The sequence below is a fragment of the Bombus affinis genome, chromosome 12, assembly GCF_024516045.1.
Source record: "Bombus affinis isolate iyBomAffi1 chromosome 12, iyBomAffi1.2, whole genome shotgun sequence".
In the NCBI taxonomy this organism is placed as follows: Eukaryota; Metazoa; Arthropoda; class Insecta; order Hymenoptera; family Apidae; genus Bombus; species Bombus affinis.
In genome coordinates, this window is record NC_066355.1 from 8,773,998 (window position 1) to 8,787,401 (window position 13,404).

Here is a 13,404-nt window from a genome sequence, read left to right on the forward strand (position 1 = left end):
TTTTATTTTAGTTAAATAAAAGTTGTTCATCTAATAGTATTATATAATCCCTAAAAATAATGATAACATCATTTCATGTTTAATATTCATTTCAAGATTTTTTTATTAACAAAGTACATATAAATAATATGTATAAAAGATACTATACAAAAAATATTATTCAAATAAGAGCAAGAAATCCAAATAATGCAATGTTTATGTTAAAGTAATAAAAATAAAAATATTAAAAAAGAAAATATTTATGAAAATTCCTTAGATATTAAAATTGGACAAAATTTCTGTGAATTGCATATTAGCTCGCAGTTGTACAGTAGCGCCATAATACAGATGTGATGAAAATTTCAAGATGCAGAATATCCAAGCAAATAGCATAGTTTTCATTCACTAGGTAAACTCTGCTACTAATGAAAACCTGTATCATTCGTAAATTGTGCTGTATTTGTAGTTGTTAAATTGCATTTTTTAATATAAGATTATAGTAATTAAAGTTTAAATATGAGTGACTTTGCAAAGTCTCAACTTATGAAATATGGCTGGACGGAAGGTATGATTTTACAAGCATTGTTATGATATAATAATAGTTATAATTATTACATTTAATACCTTTAGAGTATTATGTATTTAAATGTTTATTTGTGTACTTCGTTGTTAAATAAATTTGTTAAGTAAATTTTGTAATAAACATTTGTAAATGTTTTTTTCATTTTTTATTGATATAGGTAAAGGTTTGGGGAAATATGAAAGTGGCATTACGGAACCTTTAAAACAAAAATTAAAATTTGATACAGCAGGAGTGGGATATAAAGATACAGATTGGAATAATTGGTGGGAACATACTTTTAACAAAGCAGCTAGTAGTATCAAAGTTGAATCACAAGCTGATGAAGTTACGATATCTGTTTCAAAAGAAAATACAACTAATGATCTTCCTAAAGAAGAGTTAAATAAAAATGAATCTAAATATGGAAATTTTCTTAAAACTACTACATTACTTAATGGAAACTTAATACTAGAAAATAATTCTAATATGCATAAAAAACAAGAAAATATCAAACCTGTTTCTTTAACAGACGAAGAGTTATTTAAATTATGTGGTGGTAGGACTGCCCATAAAGGAGCCAGACATGGATTACAATTAAATGGAAAATTGAAAAGAATTGCCCAACAAGAAAAGTATTTATTAAACACTATAAAATTGGAAAACAATATCGTATCCCAAAATAATGAATATGAAGAGATTAATGATGAAAACATAGTATTACCAATGGCTTCTACTGAAAGTGTAATGATTCCAAAAAGATGTAAAACCACTAATAGAAAGAATAAAAGACTTATAAATAACTTAAGTCATCAGTTAAATATTTCATGTAATATAAATGGTAGTGATAAAAAAAATATACACGCCACAGTAAAAGGAAAATTAAAACGGGAAAATAAAGAAAAGAAGAAAAGAAAGAAAAAAAGGAGAAGTTCAATCCCATGTGATATTGAGAGTGCTGAGAAAGAAAAAGATAATACATTAAATTATGTAGTATATTCTGTAGCTAAAAAAAACATTCAAGATCAAGTAAATGATCATAATGAAAACAAATATACAGATACACCTTCACCAACAAAAAAAAGTAAAAAGAAGAAGGATAAATTGAAAAAGAAGGAAGATCAAGATGATGAATGCGATTTCATTAATGTCCTTGATCCATGGGAAGATGAATTGGATGGTTCTCAAGCAAAGAAATTTAAAAGGTTACTCAAAAATGACTCAGACATATCTTTGTTTGCAGATGAAGATATTGATATATTAGGGACAAAATTTCAAACAGAACTTTCTTGTAATGAATTACCTGTAGAGCAAGTTGATACAGCCAAGACTCTTCCAGATATATCAGATGCATACTTTAAAAAGAAAGCGGATTATTTAAATACTAAAATAAAGAAAAAGAAACTGTCAAAGTTACATAAAAAAGAAAAGATTAAATTAGCTAAATTAGCAGAAAGTTTAGAGGCTGTACATTTTAATACCGAAGAATCTGCTCCAAAAAAATATACCAAATTAAAATTAAACGGGAGATTAGGGCAATTATGTAAGGTTTGTATAGTATGGAAGGGATCCAATCTTGAGGAAGAAGAGGAAAAAAGAGACAGTTAAATTCTTAACAAATTTTAAAAAAGAATATTGTCCCTAAATACACATATACTTATAAAATCATTTGCAATAATTGTGTATAAATGTTTATGCATACAATAATTATGTCGTAATACATATAAGATATCTACTGTGTATTTATTTTCTAAACATAATTTCCTAAATATTTTCTAAGTATGGTATTTTTTATTAAAATTTTATGGAATAATAATTTGCTACAAATGTTGTTGATTTTTCTTCATTTTTTATGGGAGGAAAACTAGGAAAAGAATATTTTTTTCTTTTTGTTATACAATTTATTAATGGACACAAATTTTTGACAATTTAATAGACGCGCATAACAAATCAGTTGTACATACATATATATATACATATATGTATATATAAATTTGTAAAGATAAATGCATCGTTAAATTTTCGTATGTATCAATACCGTATGCACTTGTGTACAGTCCATCCAAGAAACAAGCGTGGTAATATTTTTAATAAAAATTTGTTATTAAATTTTATCGATTTTATGTTCAAAAATACATTTTTACTATCATGTAAAACTTAATTTTCATAAAAATTAAATGATGATCTGTAAAAAAGTACATCCGGCGAACGTATAATTAATTGCTATATAGCACCAAATTTCGTAACATGCTAGAAAAACTTTAAAGTTCAATTTTTCTAGCAATATATTTATATAAAATAAAACAAGATCTTTTTCTCTAAGGCCACTAGAATAGTCCGTAGAGTCGTTAATAATCTTAGTTTTGCTTTCACTAGTGAACGAATCTCACTCAACAAGAATTCATATTACTTACTTGAGCTAATAATTGATTTAAACATTGGTGTACTAATAATGCATTTTGCATTAGGATTAGCAAGGAATGTAATTCTTTTTTATATCCATAATCATTAAAATATCGTATAAAACGGTAATCGTTTCTATTAGTTGGAGTACAAGAAATGTAATTATTATTATGAATATCACTAGTATTAATTAATACGTTATAACGAACTTTTACAAAATTTTATGTATCCTCAGCACACAATAGGCTACATCAAATTCATACTAGCTAAATATATGTGTCGTTGATATGTAAATATCATAAGACGACACTAACAGTGGTATTTTGCACAAAATACATACAGTCAAAATTGGATGGATGTATTTCCTACTTTTAATAGTCCCAACTAAAATTACTAAGTTGTATATAGTGTTATGTATAGGTAATAAATAACAAGCGGTGAATTTTGAAATTACGCAAATGATTACTAAAATAATTACGATATTTGAGTGTAAGAAAATATACCAATGTTTTATAATATTGAACAAATTTTAAACTAAATAAATTTTTATTAAAGAAATAACTATTAAGACTTACTGACAATAGGTACAAATAGCAAAATATACGCATGTATATATACATATGTTCTCATAACAATTCTCTTAGAATTGTGAGAATATATCAAAGTGAAATTCTTTCAATTTAGACAAAGAGTGTAATTTAATACATTTGTAACATGTTTTATATAGTTTTTTTCTAGTTTTGCTTTTCTAGTTTTTGTTAAAATTATATTAAATTGAGTAAGATATCATCATTGGAAATTCTGAATTATTATTATCTTTTTACATAAAAAATGAAGTTAACAAATAAGAGCAAGTCTAATTGACAATATTTTTCTTAAAAACTATTGCTATTCAAATGGAAAAATAGTCTGTGAAACTTTTATTCAAACATCAATTACAAATCTCTCTTATTGTAGCTTTAAAAAAAGTTCTCTTCGTCAATATAATTTTAGTATGACTCTGTTTTATAATTATCATAATACTTATTGAGAATTATTTCTTAGTATTATTTTGTTTTAATAAATATTAAATCAATAATAAATAACAGGTTTAATACTTAAAAATTTTAGTTAATTTAAACACATTTGTTAATAGGTCTTCTCTTCACTGTATAATATCCAATGTTTCTGCCATTTCTGTTTAATGTAACTGATTTCTTATTAACATGAGAATGATTACTACAAGAGAGACTTGTATCATTCAATTTGTTCCATATAACATACATGCTGGACACATTCACTTTGTGTGTTGTAATAGCATTTTTTAATATACAAGGATCCAGTTTACGTGGAACATAACTAAATCCAGGATGATTTACAGGTCGTACTTTTGCATGTTTTGCACAGAGACCAGTAATGTAAACATCTTCCAAGTGAAGTAATGGTGTTGTTAATGCTGCATGATACAATTTAAATGCCACATCTAAACTCATTACATACCCCGTACCAGATAAGTAATTAGGATATATTTTCCCTGAATACATATATTTTGGTGTATACCTAATTGAACACATTTGTATGGATTCTCTTTCTATATATTCTTATCTTATATTTATATTATGATATGTATGTTACTTACCATTTATTATTTGGATCTAAAATAGGTTTAGCATTACAGATGAGAGAACCTAATAATGTATCAGTTAGTGACTTTGATTGTAAAGTTTTCATTAAACTAGGAATATTTACAAACATATCATCATCTGTTTTCATGAGATATTTTGCTTGGCCACAATTTGATGTTATCCATTTCAACATCATTACAGATTTCAATGTTAAATTATTATAAGTATCATAAAATTTTTCTTGTATGATATCATTATATTGATGGCTTTCTTCAGCTATTATACTCTGTAATGTAATTTGTTATTGATTTTGTTGTAACAGTTTTCATTTAAGAAATTTTACACATAAATACATACATTAAGTGTATCATTATTACTTTGTCCCAAAAGAAATGCTATCTTTACAGTTGAGTTATATATATTATCTAAATTATTCTTATTAGCCCAAGTGCTTCTTATAGCTGTTCGAGCTTGGATATTTGTAACAGCTGAACAAATAACTATGAAAAGATATGGTGATGAAGAACATATATCATTAGGACTTAAAACTGAAGTTGTATTTTCTGGATGAATATATACACAAAGATCTCTTGAAGTATTATATGCCCATCCTGGCAATTGTGCTGTAAATTATTTATATTTACAAAAATATTTTATCTTAATTCTATAAGGAAAGTTGTATTCATGAAATTCTTTTCCTTAAGCTTTGACTTCATGTACATGCTTAATAAAATTAAATAATTATTTTATTATAGCATCATTCAAGCATTCTACATTAAGTGGATGGAAAAAGGAAGATTGAAGTATACTGCAGATACTTTTTCTACTATTCAAATTTATTTTTTCCTTTCGCTAATTCTAACATGAATTCCCATGAATATACAACTGAATAAATTACCTACTACTTATCATTATAAAAAGAATTCCTTCCCTTCTATAAAAGAATCCTTGACTCATTGGGTATTTCATATGATAGTAGATAATATGTAAATATGTTCTATATAAACTATACTTATTTATGTAATTCTTACAGTATTTTTTAAGCTTACATTATTATAATCCATAGAATTTAAATTTGTAACTGACAAATAATTATAAAGAGGAAAGTGAAAGTAGATTTACATATTAAGTCTTGTTAGTTTATAACACAACAAAAGCTCTAGCAATGTTAGTGAATGCATACCTACTGAGGCTACCAAATGTGAAACACCAATGTGTCTTGGAGAAGATGGAGTCTCACCTAAGCCTAAAAATGGGCCTTGAGCTGAATGGTATGCTGGTACATATATTAAACCAAGTGTAGCTAAGATCATAAATCCCACTGCTAATCTTCGGACAAATGATATCTTTCCTTTAACTATTCCATTATTAACTATATTGGTGGTTGATGGCAATTTCAATGGCAATAATCGCGATTTGCCCATCTAAGAACAAATAATATTAATACAAATATATAATATTAATATTGTGATGGCCAATAAGTAATGTTGAATTTTTCTTTATATAGTCTTACCTTATTAATTTTTTTACTCATTTAATTCTATCCTATTTGTTTGTCAACAATCAAGATTATCCTCTGTATATAATTTTTTATTTAACAAAAACATAAGAGCTACTTTATCAATATATGCATTTTTCAATGAAAATGATTATTTGAAAAATAAATAGGTAACATTTATAATAATATTATGAAACAAAATAAATGTCAACTTTGGAATTGAATGGAATTGAATGGAAATCAAATGTTATGGTCTCAAACATTGAAAACACTTTCATAACATAGATAGTCATAAGTCAGGTTTTTTAAAATTATTTCAATGAAATTATTAATAGTTACATTTCTTAATGTCCTAAATTGTATCAGTTAAGAAATAATGTAACAATTTAATTCAATCATAGATGCATCAATAGCAAATATAAATTTAGTGTAAAATATTGATATAATAAATGTATATTACTTATTATTTTGTACGATACAAAATTGATCCATCTTTATAAACTGTAATAAATATTGCTAAATATTGACATAAAACCAAAAATTCAATTTTCCAGTTGGATACATTATAAACAACCTTACCTTTGAAATGCGATGGTTGTGTTACGCTGCATTTGACAACTCGCCATTTACCTCTGTCGTAAGATCGTACTTACGATTTATCAAAACATATCGCAGAAATTTGACGTTAGAGTATATGACAAAAATAAAAAAAAAGAAAAAGCTTTTACTCAAATCTTCGTAATCTTAGACTACACCTTGAATCCAAATAGTTTATCATTTCATCATTTATTAGATATCGCGCGAATGCGGTTCCACCTAGTGTTAATTACTTTGATTTCTCTGTTTTGCACTGTATTATTGCGCTGTACCAGTAGAGAGGAAATTTCCTCTCTGGTAACAACTATAACAGTACAGACGAGATACAGACATGGACTATACGGAGTACAGACATTTACTAAGGCTGCGGTATGGAGACTTGGCATCTTATGGGCTATGTTGCTATGTTATATATTATGAAATACCGATTGTATAAAAAATCAGAGGTTTTGATATGCCCCCTATGATTTAAAGCGGTGGATTTAGGAATTATAATCAGTCTAATTATCGAAGTTGCTAGAATTGGATCGTCGTTACGTGCAAAAAGATCTTATTTTGTTTCATCCCCACATAAAATTTGCATACTTATGCGTATGTAATTAGTTGAAGTCGCTTGAACTTCTAACTGCCTACTGAAAGTAATTAAACACGGTGAGATTTACTTAAGCACAAAATAACTATGATATTATAATATTACAAAGATTTTTCGAATCTAAGGCAGTGAAACTATAAGTACATATTTCTGAGAGTATCAAATAGTGAATAGGAAATATATATTTAAATATAAGATATTAGATTTCAGATTTCTTGTTTCTGCAACTATTAAAAGGGAGAAAATACTTTAATCTATTTCAAAATACATATGTACGTACATGTTTTAAAAAAAAATTTCTTATGACTTTCTGATTGTAGTGTCTTGTAGTTTGCTGAGCGGGGAAAGCTTTACGACGCATGAAATTTTGTTTCGCGCCATACGGATTTGAATGGAAAGGGAAGCCGAAATTTTCCGAGCAAATTTGGAAGCTAAGCGAACGCGTGTAGGTAGCCGTGGCGCGGAGTGTCATTGTACCCTTAAAAGTCATTTCGCTGGCACGTATGTCAATAAGTGCGTATTTTATAAACTGCGCTATATTTCTATTGCTATCCTGCTACTATTACTAGCTCTTTTTAATTAATACGCTTTTATTTACTAATTTATTAAACATTACTATAACAAGATTACATTGTCTTTTAAGTCTTTGTTTTTCTTTGATCGTATTCGACTGTTAGAGTTATCGATAATTGTATTATTAACTTTTAAGACAATTTAAATTCAATTATTATTTTAACTTTTTAATATAGTTGATTTTAATTTTACATATTTGTTTTAAATTGTTGGTTTTCATTTTTACAGATTATTAGCTAACGGCGAGATTAGCATGCAAGGAATAGAAATTTGAAATATGGACGCCATGATGATTAACAATAGATATGATGATTTTTTATGGAAGTTGGATGTTTAATTTATTGTAACAAAAACAGTTCTATATGTACATTTACATTGGTTTTGGTAACTTTTACACAACTTACATCAGTTTTGGTAAATCACTGGTATTATAATACTTGGTATATAATTATTTACTTTATGATACATAATTTAATACATAATTTCGTAATATATAATTAATATGTAATATAACTGAATATTAAATAATCTGGTAATTTATTGAAATTATTAGGTCGAAACTAGGAAAGATTATAGAAATCACCTTGCTAGTTAGAATATATTAAATTATTTTTTTATTCCAGATAAATTAAACAAATTATTTTATCGGTTCAATCTACATATTTTATTTATATGTTTCAAAGTACGGCTTTGAAGAGTCAAACAGAGTCGAATTTTTAAGTAAATTTTTAAATTTAAAGTAGATTGACTAAATTTTGTTGTATTCATGTAAAAAAATTGAAATAAACATTTTGCTGTTTTTCCCGCGTAAGTTCTGTACGTTAACAAAATCTAACTTTTATTAGTACAAATCTTCTTACAGATTCTTACGGATTCCTTACAAATTTCTTATAAACTGCATTTCTTCATGTCTTCTAGGAAGAACTTCAAAAGTCAAGCATGTAAGTATTTTTGCAATTGTATTCTTCACAGTTTGCTTTCCATGATATTTGTTGTTATCAAAATATTAACCTCTATTAACATTTAACATATTAACAATTATTAACATTCAAGTCTAATAAACAACAATTTTTAATTATCTTAAACAATTTGAATAATCAACATTATGTTTTTAAAAACAAATTATAATATTCTTTGTTTTATGATAGATTTTTTCAGTCTCCATTTTTACACTTTATGCTTGATGATAAACATAAAATTATGATAAAACATAAAAGCTTTTCATTAAGAATATAATTTTATTCGTACTTGTTACTGAACATTGTCTTAAATATATTCTTTATTCCTCAATTTCATCAAATTGACTGTTTGAATATGCTAAATTTGCGCGCGCTTGTATATACGAGGCATTGTGCGATTTATTTTAAAAATCTCTTATTTTATATGTGAATTTAGTAAATTAAAGTTACGAGATAGAAAAACACTTTTGCAAATGCACATTCAAAGAAGCATTTACTTATAAATTAATGTTTTCGATTTAATATTAAATTTTTTTGCGTAAAAGGATGGTGGATGGGTCGTGGATAGGGACAGTCTCCATCCGCAGCAACCTCCACGCGGTGAGACCTGGGCAATCATTATTTGATATACAATTACTAATTGCATCATTGTATATATGGTACAATTATGAATTGTATAACAAATAATACTAGCTGATTGGCTGCGATCGCGATTATCTTTTTATGCAGTCCTTGGGTTGTTTCGAATGTACTTGGAAAACACATTCCTTTTTATTTTAGAAATCAGTAAAGTCAAATAAAGGAAGGACTTTAGAAATAGTATTATCAACTCAAATAATATTATAGTACATTTGAAATATAATGAATCGATAATGTTGGGAATGATACTAGAATGGTAAGAGAACCCAGAAAGTTGAGTCAAAAATTCGTTATTGAATAGTATATCTAATCTATACTTTGTCTGTGGTAATAGTATAGTGCTCACATGGAATGAGAAATATTTACGTAGAAAAATTTCTCTTTATTGTGACTTTATTTCATTGCATATAATTACTATAATTTCTAAGTTATTTTTTAAATTAATGATTATAAATAATGCATAAATACAGTGATAGCTGCAAAATGAAATATTTAGTTGCTTAAATTTTCTTAAATATTTATTTTCTTAAATTAAATGTTTATTAGTATGAATTTTCTTAATAACGCAATGTTGGAAAAACATTATTTTTTTTAAAGTACATTTCTAACGTTCGAAACTAACCTCTATACGAATGAAAGAAATATCTGTTTTTTTTTCAATAAGAAAATTAGACCTTATTTTTTTAATTGATCGTGAATCATGATTAAAGCTATTTTAGTATTTAATAATCATGGGAAGCCTAGACTTTCTAAATTTTATCAATACTTTGTAAGTATAACGACTGTTATAATTTGTTATTATATTCTACTGCAGAATTCAATAGATTGTGTCTTTTTTTTCAGAATGAGGATATGCAACAGCAGATAATAAAAGAAACATTTCAATTAGTTTCGAAGAGAGATGATAATGTTTGTAATTTTCTAGAAGGTGGAAGTTTAATTGGTGGATCCGATTATAAGTTGATTTATCGGCATTATGCTACATTATATTTTGTATTCTGTGTTGATAGTTCAGAATCAGAATTGGGAATCTTAGATTTGATACAAGTTTTTGTTGAGACATTGGATAAATGTTTTGAAAATGTATGTGAACTTGACCTTATCTTTCATGTAGACAAAGTTCATTATATTCTCAATGAATTAGTGATGGGTGGAATGGTTTTAGAAACCAATATGACTGAAATACTTACAAGAATTGAAGATCAAAATAAATTGGAAAAACAGGAGGTAAGTAATACTTCTATAATTGACATTTAAGAAACATCAATATATATGTTCTATGTTTAAGCTTTACTTATATATTTCATAAATATTAAAGATAACAAATTTTATATATAATATAGCAGTACACTGTGATAAAGTTTAAATTACTAAGTCACAGTTGTAATAACTAATTTATGCAAACATCCCTTAACTTTTTGGGCCCAATAAAATTTTATTCTCTTAAAACTTTTAAGTAGTAAGACAAAGTGATAAAGAAAAAGGCATTCAATTTCTTATAAAAGTCTTCTGGGCTTGAAGAAGTTAACAGCCTATTGCAGTTTATTCGTTAGCTGTGCATGTGTCGGAATGTTTTGTAGTGCAATTTCATATGGTGGTAGAACTGATTGAGCTAACATGAATTTTAGGGAACTTACAAATCAGGACGATCTTGCTCACCTCGTCCGTTTGTCCTTCTGGGGCCCCCTCCCTAAGTAAATCGGCAGTAAAAATCAGATCATTTTGTACACATTCATTCCTTTATGTAATCTATCTGTGATCTTTTTTTTTTTCACCAAGAATTTCAAAACATAAATCTTCCGTAGCTTTACAAAATAAATACTCATAACACGCATGATGGTGCTAAGTCGTTTGTAAATGTCTGCTCGGAAATAGTGCCTTAATGCAAATGTATACGTCGCTATGCTCTAAGAATAAAATGTGTATTGCGTAGCTACTTATTTGTATTTACTTCTATTAATTAATCTATGTTCAAAAATCCTTTATTTTCTCCATTTTCCATTTTTTCCATCCATATGGTATGTGCAGGCAGGAATCACAGCAGCGCCGGCGCGTGCTGTTTCTGCTGTCAAGAATATGAACATACCACAACAGATAAAGGATATGAAGTTGCCTGATTTACCACAAGCTATAAAAGATCTCAAATTCTGACCAGCCGTTACTTCGTTGGCTCCAAGCTGACTGATTTCAACCACAATCCCAAATGCAAGTGATACTACAAGGGTTTTTTTTCCCTCTCTTCAAGTGAATGAGAATGCACCAATACTGTCCACAAATTCTTCATATATTTCACCTCAACAGTATCAGAGTTAAACAATGAAGATTCCCAAAGAAGAGGATTTGTACTATGAAATTTGAAAAATTATATCTGTATCTAAACATAAGCATCTCTGGAATGTTGGAAGTATTAAATTCAATACATGAAAGAAGGTAAAAATTTATAAATTTAAAAATACCGATACTATATTTTATAGAGATTGTATTATCATACCTAGTGTAATATTATGAAATTGCATTTTCATTATTATATCTAAAGTAGTATATTTAATGTTAACTCATTACTGAACACTTCCATTTTATTATTTTCAAAGATAGTATTAAATGATAATGTTATATTGTATCAAACAAAGGTGTAATAAATATTGCAATAATATGTATTCACGATAAATTTTATTTTTAAAAATTTAAACAGTTATATACTTCAATTATTTTGTTTTATTTTTCTATACCAGGTTCATAATGTACATAAGAAACCAAAATATTAACATAAAAACAACTAAACAACTGAATTAAAAAGTTCATTTTTTACATGTAGCAATTTCATTTCTGAGTGTAGTCCAGATATATCCAGTACCGTGTTCTGTAGGTGGTGGGGGATATGGCGTATTTTTTAATTTATAATAATCTGATGGAGCATGCATTACAAATTCCATACATTCCAATTTGCGTGGGAGATCTTCTTCTGGTCCTATAATATATGTCTCAGGACTAAATCCCTCATCAGGTGGTGGACTAAACATGAAATACGTAATTTTACTACTTTGGTACCTTATGAACAATAAATGAATTACCATAGGTTTTAATAATTTACCTTGCAGTGGTAGGCAAGAGCCAAGTGACAGCAGCACTTTTTTCACAATATTGATCTGTGAGTAAACCACGAATTTGAGCATAATAAATTCCTCCGTCAATATCCTGCATAGAAACTATATCACCTACTTGAAAATAAGTGCCTTTATAAAATACATAACTGCTTGTAACAGGAGTTGCTGTAGCTGTTGGCGCCTTAACTGGCTAAAAAAAAAGAGAACAAAATAATATATAATGTTTCGTTTTGGAATACTTGCAGTAATTAGAAAATCAAGAAACATACAGTTTTTTTGAACAAATTTCTTCTTCCTTTCCCTTTGGGTATAATTTTATGTGGAACTGATTTAGAATTGCAATATCTCGTAATCCTTGTACTTCGTCTGGTAGGTTTTAATAGACCTCCCTTATCCTCATCTTCGTTTCTTACGTTTGAACTCGCTTCTGAATTTCTTTCTTCTTCAAGACAATCGTTGCAAAGATTACCGGCTTCGGTTGAATGCCAAAGTGGGGTCTCTCGAGTCCCACACTTGACACATTCAGGTTTATTGCCGAGAGGCATCGAATTTTAATTAATTCGATCTTGTTAGTTATTTACCCATCGATAGTCAACCGTCAACCGTTCGCTTTAATCTGCGTCTCAATCGTTTTATCATTTCAATTTCACTAAATATCATTTTAATTGGATATGGTATTGTACTGAATAAAAATTACAAGCTTTCATCTATGAGAATATATCAAAGACAAAAGGTAGTAAAACGTTTATACGAGTTTTTTCATTTTTCACATAATAAATTAAGTACAAAAGACGCGATTGTATACAGTAAACTGCAAATACAGAATATTGCACTGTAGGAATTTCAGCAGCTGCTGAGAAAATAAAGCTAGTCAGTGTGTCCAGCATATAAAATCCC

The 13,404-nt window shown here is 27.6% G+C and overlaps 4 protein-coding genes and 1 pseudogene across 6 annotated transcripts; 2 read left to right on the forward strand and 3 right to left on the reverse strand.

Moving 5' to 3' along the window:
- The window catches only part of LOC126922741 (phospholipase A2-like), a 118,793-nt pseudogene that overhangs the window by 101,613 nt on the left and 3,776 nt on the right, over window positions 1–13,404 (reverse strand).
- LOC126922711 (G patch domain-containing protein 4) lies at window positions 97–2,269 on the forward strand. The gene is made up of 2 exons (XM_050735562.1): window positions 97–544; window positions 720–2,269. The coding sequence occupies exons 1-2, from the start codon at window positions 496–498 to the stop codon at window positions 2,144–2,146; spliced, it is 1,476 nt and encodes a 491-aa protein (XP_050591519.1). The 5' UTR covers window positions 97–495; the 3' UTR covers window positions 2,147–2,269.
- LOC126922718 (beta-1,3-galactosyltransferase 1-like) lies at window positions 2,143–7,011 on the reverse strand. Of its 2 annotated transcripts, none has more exons than XM_050735575.1 (5): window positions 6,623–7,011; window positions 5,729–5,969; window positions 4,903–5,168; window positions 4,560–4,831; window positions 2,143–4,480 (listed from the first exon to the last, which is right to left on the reverse strand). In XM_050735575.1, exons 2-5 carry the CDS (start codon window positions 5,967–5,969, stop codon window positions 4,057–4,059), a joined length of 1,203 nt encoding a protein of 400 aa, XP_050591532.1. In that variant the 5' UTR covers window positions 6,623–7,011; the 3' UTR covers window positions 2,143–4,056. The 2 variants fall into 2 exon arrangements, with proteins under 2 accessions (XP_050591532.1, XP_050591533.1); XM_050735576.1 differs by having other exon boundaries at window positions 5,786–5,969; window positions 6,623–7,010.
- LOC126922739 (AP-3 complex subunit sigma-2) lies at window positions 9,713–12,060 on the forward strand. 2 transcript variants are annotated; one of them, XM_050735609.1, is made up of 3 exons: window positions 9,713–10,172; window positions 10,247–10,630; window positions 11,032–11,335. In XM_050735609.1, exons 1-3 carry the CDS (start codon window positions 10,104–10,106, stop codon window positions 11,095–11,097), a joined length of 519 nt encoding a protein of 172 aa, XP_050591566.1. In that variant the 5' UTR covers window positions 9,713–10,103; the 3' UTR covers window positions 11,098–11,335. The 2 variants fall into 2 exon arrangements, with proteins under 2 accessions (XP_050591566.1, XP_050591565.1); XM_050735608.1 differs by lacking the exon at window positions 11,032–11,335 and adding an exon at window positions 11,432–12,060 and having other exon boundaries at window positions 9,730–10,172.
- On the reverse strand, window positions 12,059–13,374 carry LOC126922732 (GATA zinc finger domain-containing protein 1). Its single transcript, XM_050735599.1, has 3 exons — window positions 12,777–13,374; window positions 12,495–12,697; window positions 12,059–12,415 (listed from the first exon to the last, which is right to left on the reverse strand). The coding sequence occupies exons 1-3, from the start codon at window positions 13,050–13,052 to the stop codon at window positions 12,202–12,204; spliced, it is 693 nt and encodes a 230-aa protein (XP_050591556.1). The 5' UTR covers window positions 13,053–13,374; the 3' UTR covers window positions 12,059–12,201.

Coding starts and splice junctions, on each gene's coding strand:
- LOC126922732 (XM_050735599.1), bottom strand. CDS start 13,052: ATGCCTCTCGGCAATAAACCTGAATGTGTCAAGTGTGGGACTCGAGAG. Junction 12,698..12,776: donor GAAATTTGTTCAAAAAAACT/GTATGTTTCTTG, acceptor CTTTTTTTTTAG/CCAGTTAAGGCGCCAACAGC. Junction 12,416..12,494: donor CTCTTGCCTACCACTGCAAG/GTAAATTATTAA, acceptor TTTCATGTTTAG/TCCACCACCTGATGAGGGAT.
- LOC126922711 (XM_050735562.1), top strand. CDS start 496: ATGAGTGACTTTGCAAAGTCTCAACTTATGAAATATGGCTGGACGGAA. Junction 545..719: donor GAAATATGGCTGGACGGAAG/GTATGATTTTAC, acceptor TTATTGATATAG/GTAAAGGTTTGGGGAAATAT.
- LOC126922718 (XM_050735575.1), bottom strand. CDS start 5,969: ATGGGCAAATCGCGATTATTGCCATTGAAATTGCCATCAACCACCAAT. Junction 5,169..5,728: donor ACATTTGGTAGCCTCAGTAG/GTATGCATTCAC, acceptor AATAATTTACAG/CACAATTGCCAGGATGGGCA. Junction 4,832..4,902: donor GTAATAATGATACACTTAAT/GTATGTATTTAT, acceptor ATTACATTACAG/AGTATAATAGCTGAAGAAAG.
- LOC126922739 (XM_050735608.1), top strand. CDS start 10,104: ATGATTAAAGCTATTTTAGTATTTAATAATCATGGGAAGCCTAGACTT. Junction 10,173..10,246: donor CTAAATTTTATCAATACTTT/GTAAGTATAACG, acceptor CTTTTTTTTCAG/AATGAGGATATGCAACAGCA. Junction 10,631..11,431: donor ATAAATTGGAAAAACAGGAG/GTAAGTAATACT, acceptor TGGTATGTGCAG/GCAGGAATCACAGCAGCGCC.